The 12,547-nt window shown below is 54.9% G+C and overlaps 1 protein-coding gene across 3 annotated transcripts in view; it reads right to left on the bottom strand.

Annotated features, from left to right (window-relative positions):
- KIRREL3 (kin of IRRE like 3 (Drosophila)) overlaps positions 1-12,547 on the bottom strand; it is a 498,221-nt gene that overhangs the window by 76,670 nt on the left and 409,004 nt on the right. For all 3 annotated transcript variants that reach the window (XM_005870878.2, XM_014543406.1, XM_014543407.1), the window contains exon 7: positions 2,360-2,509. In XM_005870878.2, the coding sequence (XP_005870940.1) occupies positions 2,360-2,509 (150 nt within the window). The remainder of the gene's footprint in view (positions 1-2,359; positions 2,510-12,547) is intronic.

Below are 12,547 nucleotides of genomic sequence, written 5' to 3'. Positions count from 1 at the left end.
GCCAAGGTGGGTGCCAGCGGGGGCCCCCTGATTGCCCCACCAGTGGCCCCATAGATAGGCCCTGATCGCCGGCCAGGCCTAGGGACCCTACTTGTGCATGAATTTCGTGCACCGAGCCTCTAGTAAATAAATAAAAGCGTGAGCATGATAAATCATTGACTGGCTTTCCTGCTGCTGTGTGGGTGGACTGTACATGCCGACGTAAGTCTTAGCGGCCAGGGTGGGCAGGTCCTCTTTCCTGGGTCTTGGGCCCTAACGCCCCTTAGTTCCTCTCAGCTGGGCCTGTCCCCTTACCTGTCTCCCTCCATGTGTTGTCCTGAGCTCTGCCCTCCCCTCCCCCCTCCCCAGTCCCTCCGAGGGCACTCCCCCCGTCCTGGTCCCCTTCTCTCCTCAGAGGCCTGTCCACCCTTGGACAATCCCAAACTGCTCCTCTTTCGGAAGGACCTTTTCCAGGACCGTGTGACTTCTCAGAAAGGTGCCCGAGGAGGGGGGACTGAGCACACTTGGCCTTTAAAGGAGAAGACTAAGGGCTTAAGCAAGTGGGAGACGTACGCAGACCTGTCCACCCTTGGACAATCCCAAACTGCTCCTCTTTTGAAAGGACCTTTGCCAGGACTGTGTGACTTCTCAGAAAGGTGCCTGAGGAGGGGGGACTGAGCCTTTAAAGGAGAAGACTAGGGCTTATGCAAGTGGGAGACGTACGCAGGGACAGACAGTGGGACTGCAATGCGTACCTCTCTCTCCTCAAATATTTCAGTCCGTGAGAGTGGGGAGCCGTGTTTTTGTGCCTTCCATGGACAGTATTGGCACGTATGGGCCCAAGACCCAGGAAGGAGGACCTGCCCACCCTGAATATTAGGTCACGGGGAAATGCTGTTAGAATATTGCTAGCAAGTTGAGGTGTCCGACCAGGTTCTGGCCTGCAGAAGTGGTAGTGAGGTCTCCGTCAGTGGCTGTATTCAAGGTGAGGTTGTGTGATCATCGGTCAGGGACACTGCAGAAGAGAGGTCTACCCTGATCAAAACATTGGCGCTCTAAGGCCCCTTCCACCTCCATAAGCTGAGGGTCTTCCAGGGGCGGGGCAGGGTTCCCTGGGGCTGGGCTGTGCAGGGCCACCCAGGCCTGGTCCCTGAAGGTAGCTGCAGTCCTCTGCCAGGTCTCCCAGTACGCTTTGTGGGTGGTCCTTGTGCGGCCGAGCCCTTGAGGCTCACGTCTTCATGGCTAGCATTGTCTCTGCCCTCCACAGCTGTCAGGCCTGGCCAGAGAGGCTCACTGAGCAAGCAGCTGTGTCCTGCCTGCCCTTCCCGCCCTCTGCTGGGCTGGGGGAAGGAGCCCAGGTGAGTCAAGGGCTGGAAATGGCTCCTAGCCCAGTCCTCCCCCTGCTGCTGCTGCCTTCAGTGGTACCCACGCCGCCCTCGGCCCAGCTCCTGGGTCCCGCTGTCCTGCGATTAGTCCCGGCTCTCCCGCAGGCGGCTTGGCTGAGCTTGTGTTTTTGTTGTCTTGCAAGCAAGCGATCAGCCACGATTTCGCTCTCAGGAGCTGCTGAAAACATCAGTGATGGGTTTGTTTGTATTTGCCTAATTAGGCGGCAGAGCTGTGATGCCGTCCCAGGGCCTGGCAGCATCTTCAGAAAACATCAGCCCAGAAGCCGGGAGTGGGAGGACGTTCTAGGCCCCCACCCCCACCCCCCAGCATCCTCACTCTCTCTTGCTACCTCAGGGGAGGAAAATGACTGCGAGCCTGGGGTCTGCAGTCAGGTTGCCTGGGTCAAATGTCAGCTCGGTCACTCCCTCCACGTGTTGTCTTGGGTTAGTTGCTTTTACTCCTTCGTGCTTCTGTTACCAGTAAAGTGGGAAATGCTAGTACCTCACAGAGTTCTGGGCACCATTACACAGGATAATCTATGTAAAGGGCCCGGCACATAGTAAATAGACTATAAATGCTGGTTGAAACGAAAGTGACCGGGAGGTGGGGCAGCAAAGAGCCGTCTTTCTAAGTGAGAACTGACCAGGCGTCTGGGCCTTTTGGGGGTTGGGAGCCGGGCACTGGGCTTTGGTATAGGTTTGAATCAACTGCTTTCTCAACGGTGACTCTGTTTACCCGTCACATGAAGGGGAAAATCCTTCCTTTTCTCCCTGTGGATCGTTGGATATTGATGAGACAATATCTGAGCTTCTTAGAAGAAAAATGTTCTATCAATATGAGGGAGTGTATTTATAAATCTCTTCCTTTGACTGTTTTTTTTTTTCCCAGCCATGACCAGAGAGACAGTGAGGCCCTGCATGAACAGCTGGGGGTGCAGGGGAGGGTAAGGCAGGGGCGGGTTCCAGGCCCTCCCGGGAGGTCTGGGGGTACTCACTCGAGAGGTCCCTGCCCACGCCCAGAGCCAAGCCGTCCTTGATCCACAGAACGAAGCCATCATATTCCGGGATGGCACAGAGCAGCGTCACCGGCTGCCCCGACACCACGGCCTGGTCCTGGGGCTGCTGGCTGAAGGAGTACACTTGGCCTGGGGAGGAGACAAGCAGAGCGGCCGGTTAGTGCAGGGAGCAGGGCCCAGGCTGGCCCAGGGGGCAGGTCCCCCCACCTCCTGGAGCAACTCCCGTCCTGCCTGGGGCCCAGCAGCGACCTCCTCACTGCTCCCCCCAATCCCCCCGGCTCAATCCCCTGTTTCAGAGCTGAGTCCCCACTGGAGCCCCATCCATCCCTAACTTCCCTACACTCACACCTGGTCCAGCCATCCTCCCCCCACAGGCCGTGCCTGCCACTCACTGCCCTTGGGACACGCCTCTCCCTTTCCATCTGGCTAACTCTTACGTGACACCCCTGCTTGTACCCACTTCCACGCAGGACAGAGACCTCCCCCCCCCCCCAGCAGCGTTCTGTGTGGGGTGTGCTTCAGAGCAGCGGGTGTGGGAGTGGTGAGCTGTGGTTAAATCTGAGAATCCAGGAAACAGTATTGTGTTAGAGCAGCAGTTCTCAACCTGTGGGTCGCGATCCCTTTGGGGGTCGAACAACCCTTTCACAGGGGTCGCCTAAGACCATCAGAAAACACATATATAATTACATACTGTTTTTGTGATGAATCACTATGCTTTAATTATGTTCCATTTGTAACAATGAAATTGGGGGTCACCACAACATGAGGAACTGTATTAAAGGGTCGTGGCATTAGGAAGGTTGAGAACCACTGTGTTAGAGGCTCAGGATGGGCCTCAGGCTGAGTTCACCACGGGGAGCAGTGTGCAGTGTGGTGGGGGGTGTGCCACGAGGGAGCAGGTCTCACATCCACACATCAGCCTGCCCGTTTCCTTTCTGCAGCAGACCCTACCCCAGCCTCACTGTCACTGGGAGAAGGCCATGACTGTGACCCCGTGTCCCCTATATACCTCAGTGAGATGGCACTGAGCCATCAAAGCCAGCCAGTCCCTAGTTTATTAAACACAATGGCAGCATGTACAACACACCAGGCTTGTGCTAGGACTTAAAATACCAGCTCATCAATGTTTTCATCCCCGTACCAACCAGATGAGGCACAAGGAGGTGCGAGGTAGCCACAGGGCCTGCGATTGTTACCGACAGACCAGGTGCCGACCGCACCTTCCCTGGAGCCGGGGCAGCCCCCACAGGGGCCCTTTATCACCCCATTTCACAGGGTTAAGAACCGGAGCCTCAGAGGCTAACCCAGCCGTGGGCAAACTACGGCCCGCGGGCCAGATCCGGCCCGTTTGAAATGAATAAAACTAAAAAAAAAAAAGACCGTACCCTTTTATGTAATGATGTTTACTTTGAATTTATATTAGTTCACACAAACACTCCATCCATGCTTTTGTTCCGGCCCTCCGGTCCAGTTTAAGAACCCATTGTGGCCCTCGAGTCAAAAAGTTTGTCCACCCCTGGGCTAACCGAACTGTTCGGTGCATCCAGGGGCAGGACGAGGCTGCGGATACAAGCCTTTTTGGCTCCAAAAGCATGTTCTCATCTGCTGAGCTATGCTGCATGCAGATCCCTGAGCCTGGTCCTGGAAGGGTCGCCGAAGAAGGAGGTGCTGTGACCGCGTTCCCAGGAGGCCCCGCTGAATGGACAACAGGGCAATGACAGCTACTGAGCTCCTGCCCGCCCTCCTGTGACTTAAGGAATTACATCACGGGGCAGAAATAGCCCCATGTTCCCGCAAAGACACCAGGATCAGAGAGGCAAAGTAACCTGCCTGAGGTCACACCGCTGATGAGTGACGGAGCAGGGGTTTGAGCTGGGGTGCTCTGACTCCCAAGCACCCCTTCTTTCCCACACCCTGCTCTGCAGCTACTGACCGCCCAGGAAAGCTGGGCCTGGCTGGGCTGCTGCCTGGCCTCTCCTCCCCCTGGAAGGGTCAGGATAGCCCCGAGGTCTGAGACACAAGGGCCCAGGTGCAGGCCACAGAGAGGGCTAAGGGGCTGCTGGTGTGTGGCTCCAAGGGGAGCAGGCAGGTGGCAGCACGCGTGGCGGCGCCCCCTGGAGGAGACAGTCCACATGCCGTGACAGTCCGTGCCGTGGCGGGTAGCTGAGCCCACCTCCTGATCAGATCTTGGCTGGTCTCCGAGGAGTCTCATTAACAATCACATGGGCACTGAATTGTGGGAGAAGCACTTTTTATTCCGAGCCGAGCTTTACCGATGAGATTTCACAGGACGTTTTAATCAGCGATGTGAGGTGGGGTTGTTTTCTCCCCTCTCTGTCTCTTCTGTTTCTCGGTTGTAATTAGATAGTTTCTGGCACCAAAACAAGAGCGAGAAGGAGGGAAGAGATGAGAGAGGAGGAAGGAGGTGGGAGAAGGAGCAGGAGGGCGAGGGGCCAGGTGAGGAGAGCAGGAGAAAAGGGGGCCTTGGAGGGGAAGTAAGAGGAAGAGCAGCGAGAGGAGGAGGAGGAGGAGGAGGGGGCAGCGGAAGGAGGAGAGGAAAGGGGAGGGAAAGGGGTGCAGAAGCCACACAGTGGGAGGGCGTGGGGGGGAGAACATTCTGAGGCTCTTCTCTGGGCTCTCATGATGATTCCTCAGCTCATTCTTTTATCCCAAAATCGTTCTTGCAAGAAGGGCAGCGTGCAGACAGCCGCGAGAGCTGCCGAAGAGTGTGCTATCAGAGAGAACGATCAAGCTGCCAGCAGGGAGCTGAGGGGTCAGACTGAGAAAGCCTTAACCAAAATGGGGCTCAAGTCCTCAGAAATGTCCATTGATGGGGACCCCCTGAAAGGGCAAGCATCCCATTGGTCCCCCACCCCCAGTCCTGCTTCCTCTTGCGGCTGGTGGGCATAACTAGAGAGCTGGGCGTAGGAAGCACCCCAAGGGGCTGGAGGGGCGGGGCTGGGTGAGTCCTGGACGGAGAGATACCCCAGCGTGACGGTGGTACCCTGAGGGAGAAGAGGACTGTCGCCATGGAAACAGGCTCTAGAGGAAGGCAGGCTGGGAGGAGCGCTGTGTGGAAGCAGGCCTTGGCAGTGAGACTGAGGGGTCCCTGTTTCACTCTGGAGGGTGTCTCGGGGCCAGGAGTTGGAGCAGGCAGAAGAGCCCCCCAGATTAGACCTGGGGCCTACAGACCGGAGCCCGAGGGGATAGGAGAATAGGAGTGGCCCACCTGGGGGGCCGTCTCCAGGTCTCCCATCCCAGCATCTGCTGCTCACTCCCTGTGTGTTCGGGTCCCCCAGCTTTTCTCTGGGAAGGATGTTTCTGGGGGGCAGGGGCGGGGGGAGAAGGACACAAGGACAGTCTCACAAAACCACCCAAAAGGCAGAATTTGCAAATTATTTTCGAACAGGGAATGGCTAGTGCTTTAACTGACGATTTTTTTTTTAAAGTCTAATTTTAGTTTTTACACATCCAATACAAGACACGAAAAGAAAAAAACAACACAAGACGCTAAAAAACCCTGTTTTTCTTTTAAATCAATGGGATGCTTTTTCAAACAGAATCGTGAGCCCGGTGTCACTTTCCAGAGAGGGATAGTTGAGGTGCTGTGGATGGAGAGGCAGGGAGGGCGGGCGGCACTTCTCTTCACCCCAGGACAGACCCTGCGGCCTCTGCTTCCAGCTCAAGACCCCAGGAACCCAGATGAGAGTCCCGGGTTAGGTCCTCGCCCAAAGCATGCCCTGACCTCCCCTCACTCCTGCTTCCAATCCCCGTTTCCTACTCGGAACAAGTGACGTTTAAGTGAGCCTGGGACCATTTCCTATAGCCGGCTGGGTATTGTGTTAAGCAGACAGGAAGCCCCTTGTGAACAGCTGTGTCTTTCACACACGTTCATCGAGACCTGCTATGAGGCAGGTATTGCAACCTCTGAGGACAGGTGGGTCTGACCTGGCCCCTCCCTCCAGGAGCTTATGCCCGTATCCCCATCGCCTGGACCATTCTGTCCTGAGTACAGAGTATGTCCTGCTCTCAGCACACCTCACACCCTCGGTCCCAAGTGTTCTGCCTCAGTTTCCCATTTCGTCCCATGACGTTCGTCTGGGTGTGGAGCCTGGCCAGTCCTCGAGGCCTCCCTTTTCACGCTTTATTTTTAATCGGTCCCATCACCAAGTCCCGCCCAGCCTCTTTCTTCAGATCCACCCTTTCCTCTCCATTCCCACTGCCCAACCCCAAGTCCAGGCCCTCATGGCCTCAACCTGGCTGCTTAAAACAGACCATGAATGCTTTCAGGTAAAGCCTTGGATTTTCTTTCAAAATTGCCGCCGTCCTCATATCTCCCCCGCCTTCAAGAGGTGGAACTCCGTGGCTCTCCACGTCAGCAAGGCAGCACCTGACCCTCCGTCCTGGACTATGAGCTTCTCCGAAATCTGCCCCCTTCCTTCTGGTGCTCAGCAGCAATCCTGTGCTGCCGCCCACAGGTGTTACCAGGAGTCCTGGCTGTCCCACCATCTGGAGTGAGCCCCCCGCCCTCCCCCCAGGCCTCCCTCACCAGCCAGGTGTCCCTGTGGGGCCAGCTCTGCCCTGTCTTGATCTTTGCCTGCACCTCTAGGCACTGTCTGTCCCCGGGAGGGGGTCTCCATCTTCTCTTTTCCACTCCTCCTCCTCTTTCCCCTCCTTCTCTTCTCCCTCACTGTCTTCAAAACTTTATTGAGCAGCTACTACATATATGTTAGATGCCAAAGAAACAAAAGTAAAGAAGAAATAGAGGGTAGACTCCTTGAGGGCGGGGCCACGGCTGTCTTTTCCATCCTGTCGTCTCAGTGCTGTGCCTGGGGGGGAGGAGGCGGGGGGTGGGGGAGAACTGATGGCTCTTTAATGGCCGGTGGTGCTTGTAGCTGACCCGCTCTGGTTTGCCTCCTGAAATCTGGTTACTGTAGGAAACTGTTTTTACATTGTACAAGACAGAGTAGATGGACATTGTGCTGAGCACGCCACATGGAAGGCATGAAGTGGGAAGGAAAGGGGAGGGCCATAGTCTCACAGAGGTGGGTGTTATAGGACAAAAATAGCGGAGTTATTCATGAAAGCCTACTTTATGCCAGGCCTTTGAATGTAACTACCGTGCCAGTTAGCCGAGATTACCCAGTTTACAGATGAACTGAGGCTGATAAATGAAGTGACATGACCAAGGACACACAGTGGGCCCAGGTATAATTCAGGGTCATACTGTTGGTCCAGGTGTAATTCAAGGTCACACTGGGTCCAGGTGTAATTCAGGGTCACACAGTGGGTCCAGGTGTAATTCAAGGTCACACTGGGTCCAGGTGTAATTCAGGGTCACACAGTAGGTCCAGGTATAATTCAAGGTCACAGTGGGTCCAGGTGTAATTCAGGGTCACACAGTAGGCCCAGGTGTAATTCAAGGTTATACCGTGGGCCCAGGTATAATTTAAGGTCACATAGTAAACCCAGGTATAATTCAAGGTCGCACTGGATCCAGGATTATGCAGTGTACCCAACTGTAGCTTAAGGTCACATACTGGACCTGGGTGTAATTCAAGGTGACAAAGTGGTCTCAGGTGTAGTTCAAGGTCAAACAGTGGACCCAGGTGTAATTCAATGTCCTGGGTGGGCCCATGTGTAATTCAAACGCAAGTATCTTTGGCTGCAAACCCTGTTTTCTTGCCATTATCCCATGTTAGCTATTGAATTAAGGGCCTGAAATCCAATTTTGATTCTCAAACAAGTACTCACCCCACAAACCAGGCACCTAAAGAGAGGCAGAGAATCTTTGGAGTGAAAAGCAATTTTTCGGTTCTTCCCTACGTTTACACAGCCTCCTCCCTACAGCTCTGGTCAACACCACCAGTTAGGACTCAGAGCGGAGCCCTGTACTGGCCACCATGGGGGGGCGGATATGAAAGAAAGAAGGTATAATAACTACTGGTACTTTTTATTATATAATAACAATTATTTATATAATAATTACATTATCATATGCATATTATATAGCTAGGTAAATATTATAAATAATATTTTTATTGTTATAGAGCTAAAAATAGCCAAATTTCATTCAATGTAAACATATATTCAGAGCTTTATATGGTTATATGATTGAATTCTCTCCCCAGTCAGTCCTGTGCGATGAGACCATATCAAACCCACGGGAAGATGAGGCTGTCCAGGGGCCCAGGGCACTGAATGATGGAGCCGGGACATCAGGCCCAGCAGTCCTGTTTCAGAGCCTCATCCTAATGACCTTTATTACAGTTATGGGTCCCTAGTAACTCACAGAACCTGCCTGAGACCTCCCGGGCCAACCTTTGCCCTTGCCCAGAACTGAAAAGTGTCGCGGGAGCTGCAAAGGAGCAGGCAGGGGGGAACGCACGCAGAGCTCTCCCTCCTGGCGCCTCACCTTGGCCTCCTCCCGGGGACTCGGGGACACATTAGCATAGACGGAACCATCACCATTTGACTCTGGGAGGTCCCCTCCCTCTTCCAGTAAAATATTTAAAATGTTAAAGACCCCACGATTCTCTGTGAATTCACAGTCTCCTGGCCTCTGATCTAAGGTCACCCCTCAATCTCCGTTATTTCCTGGGGAGGAAAGAGGCCTTTTGTTGGGGAAGATTGAGATTATAAGGAGCAGAGTGATTTTACGGCAGTGTTCCAGGGAACTGGCTGCCTGGTGTGTGTGTGTATGTGTGTGTGTGTGTAACAGGTGGGAAGGGGGCCCAGGGGCCCCATGCCCATAGTGCTCGGGGTCCCCCATGCTAGCCTCAGAGGAGCCATGGTGCTCACCCAGCCCTGCCACCCATAACTGTCAGCCTCAAAGCTTCTGCGGACACATTCTGGAACTCCAGTGTCCCGAGTCTCTTGCCGCTCCAATGGGCGTATGTGTTTGTGCCTCTCATGGTCAGGTCCCTGGGAAGCCTCTTCGTCCCCATGGGGACAGGTGTCAGTGCTTGCTGGGTGGCTCGTGAGAACGAAATAGGACGTTTTATGTAAAGTGCACAGCGCCCGTGTGCCCTCCACGCGGCAGCTCTCATGTCACCGTGAGGCTGGTGTAGGGCGTGTGCGGGGCCTGAGCGCACGGGGGTGTATCTAGGATGCAAATCTAGGCAGTCGCGGTGGGTCTGACTGTGCTGGCCCTCGAATGCATGCTCAGAAGTTGGCTCTGAATGAGACATCACCAAAGGCTTTGACCCACATGCTCAGATCAGGGTGTCAGAAGGGTTGTGGTGGCCACCGTGAGGATGGGAGATGGAGGGCTCCCTGGAGGAGGAGGACAAAGCGGGAAGGTTTCGCTGTCACGGGGCTCGGGCTTATGCTGCATCGGGGGAAGGAACATGAACTTAGGAGCCATCTGGGGGTGGAATTGACAGCACTCAATGGGCGATGAGGAAGATGGAGCATAAAGGCTCCTCTCTCTGGCCCGAAGGACAGTGAGGGGGTGACTTGAGGGGCCCTTTTGTCTCAGGAGAAGTGTGGGGGGCAGTGAGTTCAGTTGTAAATATGTTGATGGAGAGGGGCCTCGGATCACTCCAGAGAAGGCGTCCTGGGTGCCGGCTGGTGGGGAAGGAAGCTGTGCCTTCCGCCTTCTCACATTACTGGGCACTCGCTGGGGCTCAGGCAGGAGGAGTGTTTCAACAACATGTCCCTTCATTTGGTGTTGGCTGGGAATTCACCTCCAAATGCCACAAGTTGTGGTCATTGATGACTAAGAGGGACTGACATGGTTAAGCCAGGCTTGGGAGTATGGGGAGCAGCTGGCTTGGGCGGGGCAGCTAACTCCTGCCCAGGTTTGCACAGGCTCAGAGCCCTGTGGGACGGCAAGAAGGCATCTAACCCAACCTTCCTCTTTGGGCCAGGGCCGGAAATACAGAGAAGGCAGACGGACAAGGCAGGCGTGGAAGATGGGCCCTCTCTCCGCTGTCTGTCTCTCCTAGACATTGCGGGGGAGAGACTTGGAAACGCTCCAACCCCAACGTGGCCTGCAGTTGCCATCGGCAGCTTGGTTCTGGCGCACAGGTGAGGAGAAGCTCGCCAGCATCAGGAACGTTCTGGAAATGGCGCTGGCGTTTTGTTCGGCTCACACAGCAGAGCCCGACTACCTCTCCTGCGTGACAGGCTGGTCGTGGGGCCCTTCTCGCTCACCTGGGTCCCTTGCCTGTGGCTCTCTTGGCCTCACACATCCCACCCCAGGACACACCATCCGCCAAGGTTGTCCCGGACAGCGTGGGTCATTCATGAAGAGCAATGGGCTGGCCGAGGCACGGTGACTCCAAAGTCACTATCAATCCTTGGCCGGCTGATTACCAGCCGGTGGCCCCAGCCAGCGCCCGCACCGTGCTCATTAGGGACAGAGGTAGTCCTCCATCCATTCCACCCGGTTCTGGGTGCCAAGGAGACGCTGATAAGTGTCGGCGGAAACACGGGCGCAACGGGCCTGGGACGGAGCCCATCCATCCTGCCTGCCTGCTGCTGTCCTGGAGTCTGACCGAGGCGGGAAGGGCAGAGCGGTGCGGGCTGCTGTGCTGATGTGGGAGGCGAGGGCGCCACATAGCGACTCCGGCCCGCTGCTGGCCAGCCATGGGCCAGGCTCTGTCCCTTCTTTCTTTGAATCTCTGGTTCTTGTGCTTATGATGTGCGCACGGAACCATTGTTGGGGGCGGGGAGGGGCCACAGGAGAGAAAGTGGTGCTGAAGGCAGCGATAGAACGATGGAACAGAGATGTCCTTAGCCCGAGAGGTGGCTTAGGCATCTGCTGTGGCAGACAGGGGCCTCTCAGAGAGTGTCAGCTTGGGGATCCCCGGGACAGGCTGGAGGTGGGGCTGCGGGCCGCTGACCCCTCGATGTCTAGTGTCTCTTGTTCTCTTTTATAAGAGACTAGAGGCCCAGTGCATGGAATTCATGCATGGGAGGGGGGTCCCTCAACCCGGCACGCATCCCTCTCACAATCCGGGACCACTGGCTCCTAACTGCTCACCTGCCTGCCTGCCTGATCACCCCTAATCACTCTGCCTGCCTGCCTCATCACCCCTAACCACTCGCCTGCCTGTCTGATTGCCCCTAACCGCTCGTCTGCCTGCCTGCATGCTCACCCCTAACCGCCTCTGCCTCAGCCCTTGTCACCGAGGCTTAGTCTAGAAGGACATCCAGAATGATGTCCAGAAGGTCGTTTGGCTGTCTGGTCTAATTAGCATATTATGCTTTTATTATTATAGATGCTGTAAGGACACAGGAGGCTGTCCTCACAGTGAGCACCAGGCCCAGAAGGTTGGATCTGGTGCTGCCTCTGCCTGTGGTCCTGGCTTGTCCCTTTTCTCTGTGACGCAGACTCTTCATCTGTAAAGACCAGTGGGAAACCTGGCAGGTCTCTCCCTTCCAGCTCTAGTGATCTGTGTTCTGATTGATCCAAAATACTATTTTTTTTGGCGGGGGGGAGCTAGGGCTGGAAGAATAAAATCGAGGCACAAGGAAGTAAGAACAAATCTCCCACAGACGCCGGTCTGCTTGGGGAAGATCCATGTCCTAAACATCATAAAAAAATCAACATTTAAAAATAATCATTTATGCTTTATGCTTTTATTATTATAGATGCTGTAAGGACACAGGAAGCTGTCCTCACAGTGAGCACCAGGCACAGAAGGTTGGATCTGGTGCTGCCTTTGCCTGTGGTCCTGGCTCATCTCTTCTCCGTGACGCAGACTCTTCATCTGTAAAGACCAGTAGGTAACCTGGCAGGTCTCTCCCTTCCAGCCCTAGCGATCTGTGTTCTGGTTCTGATTGATCCAAAATACTATTTTTTTTGGCGGGGGGGAGCTAGGGCTGGAAGAATAAAATCGAGGCACAAGGAAGTAAGAACAAATCTCCCACAGACGCCGGTCTGCTTGGGGAAGATCCATGTCCTAAACATCATAAAAAAATCAACATTTAAAAATAATCATTTATGCTTGTACAGTCCTTGCCAGTTGGAAACTGTTCTGAAACTTCCATGTGCAGAGAATCACCTGGGAAACTTGCTAAAAATACAGGTTCCTGGGCTCTAAGCTGGAAATTCCCAGACAGCCTCTGAGCCGGGCCACGGAGTCTGCATTTCACCAGCTTCCAGAGCAGGAGGCACTAATGTATGCAGCAGAGGGCTCAGGGGGAGCAGGGGGGCTC

Source organism: Myotis brandtii, unplaced genomic scaffold (assembly GCF_000412655.1).
Source record: "Myotis brandtii unplaced genomic scaffold, ASM41265v1 scaffold325, whole genome shotgun sequence".
Classification (NCBI taxonomy): Eukaryota; Metazoa; Chordata; class Mammalia; order Chiroptera; family Vespertilionidae; genus Myotis; species Myotis brandtii.
The sequence above is the reverse complement of the archived record's forward strand: the minus strand, read 5'-3'. Positions and strand labels throughout refer to the sequence as shown.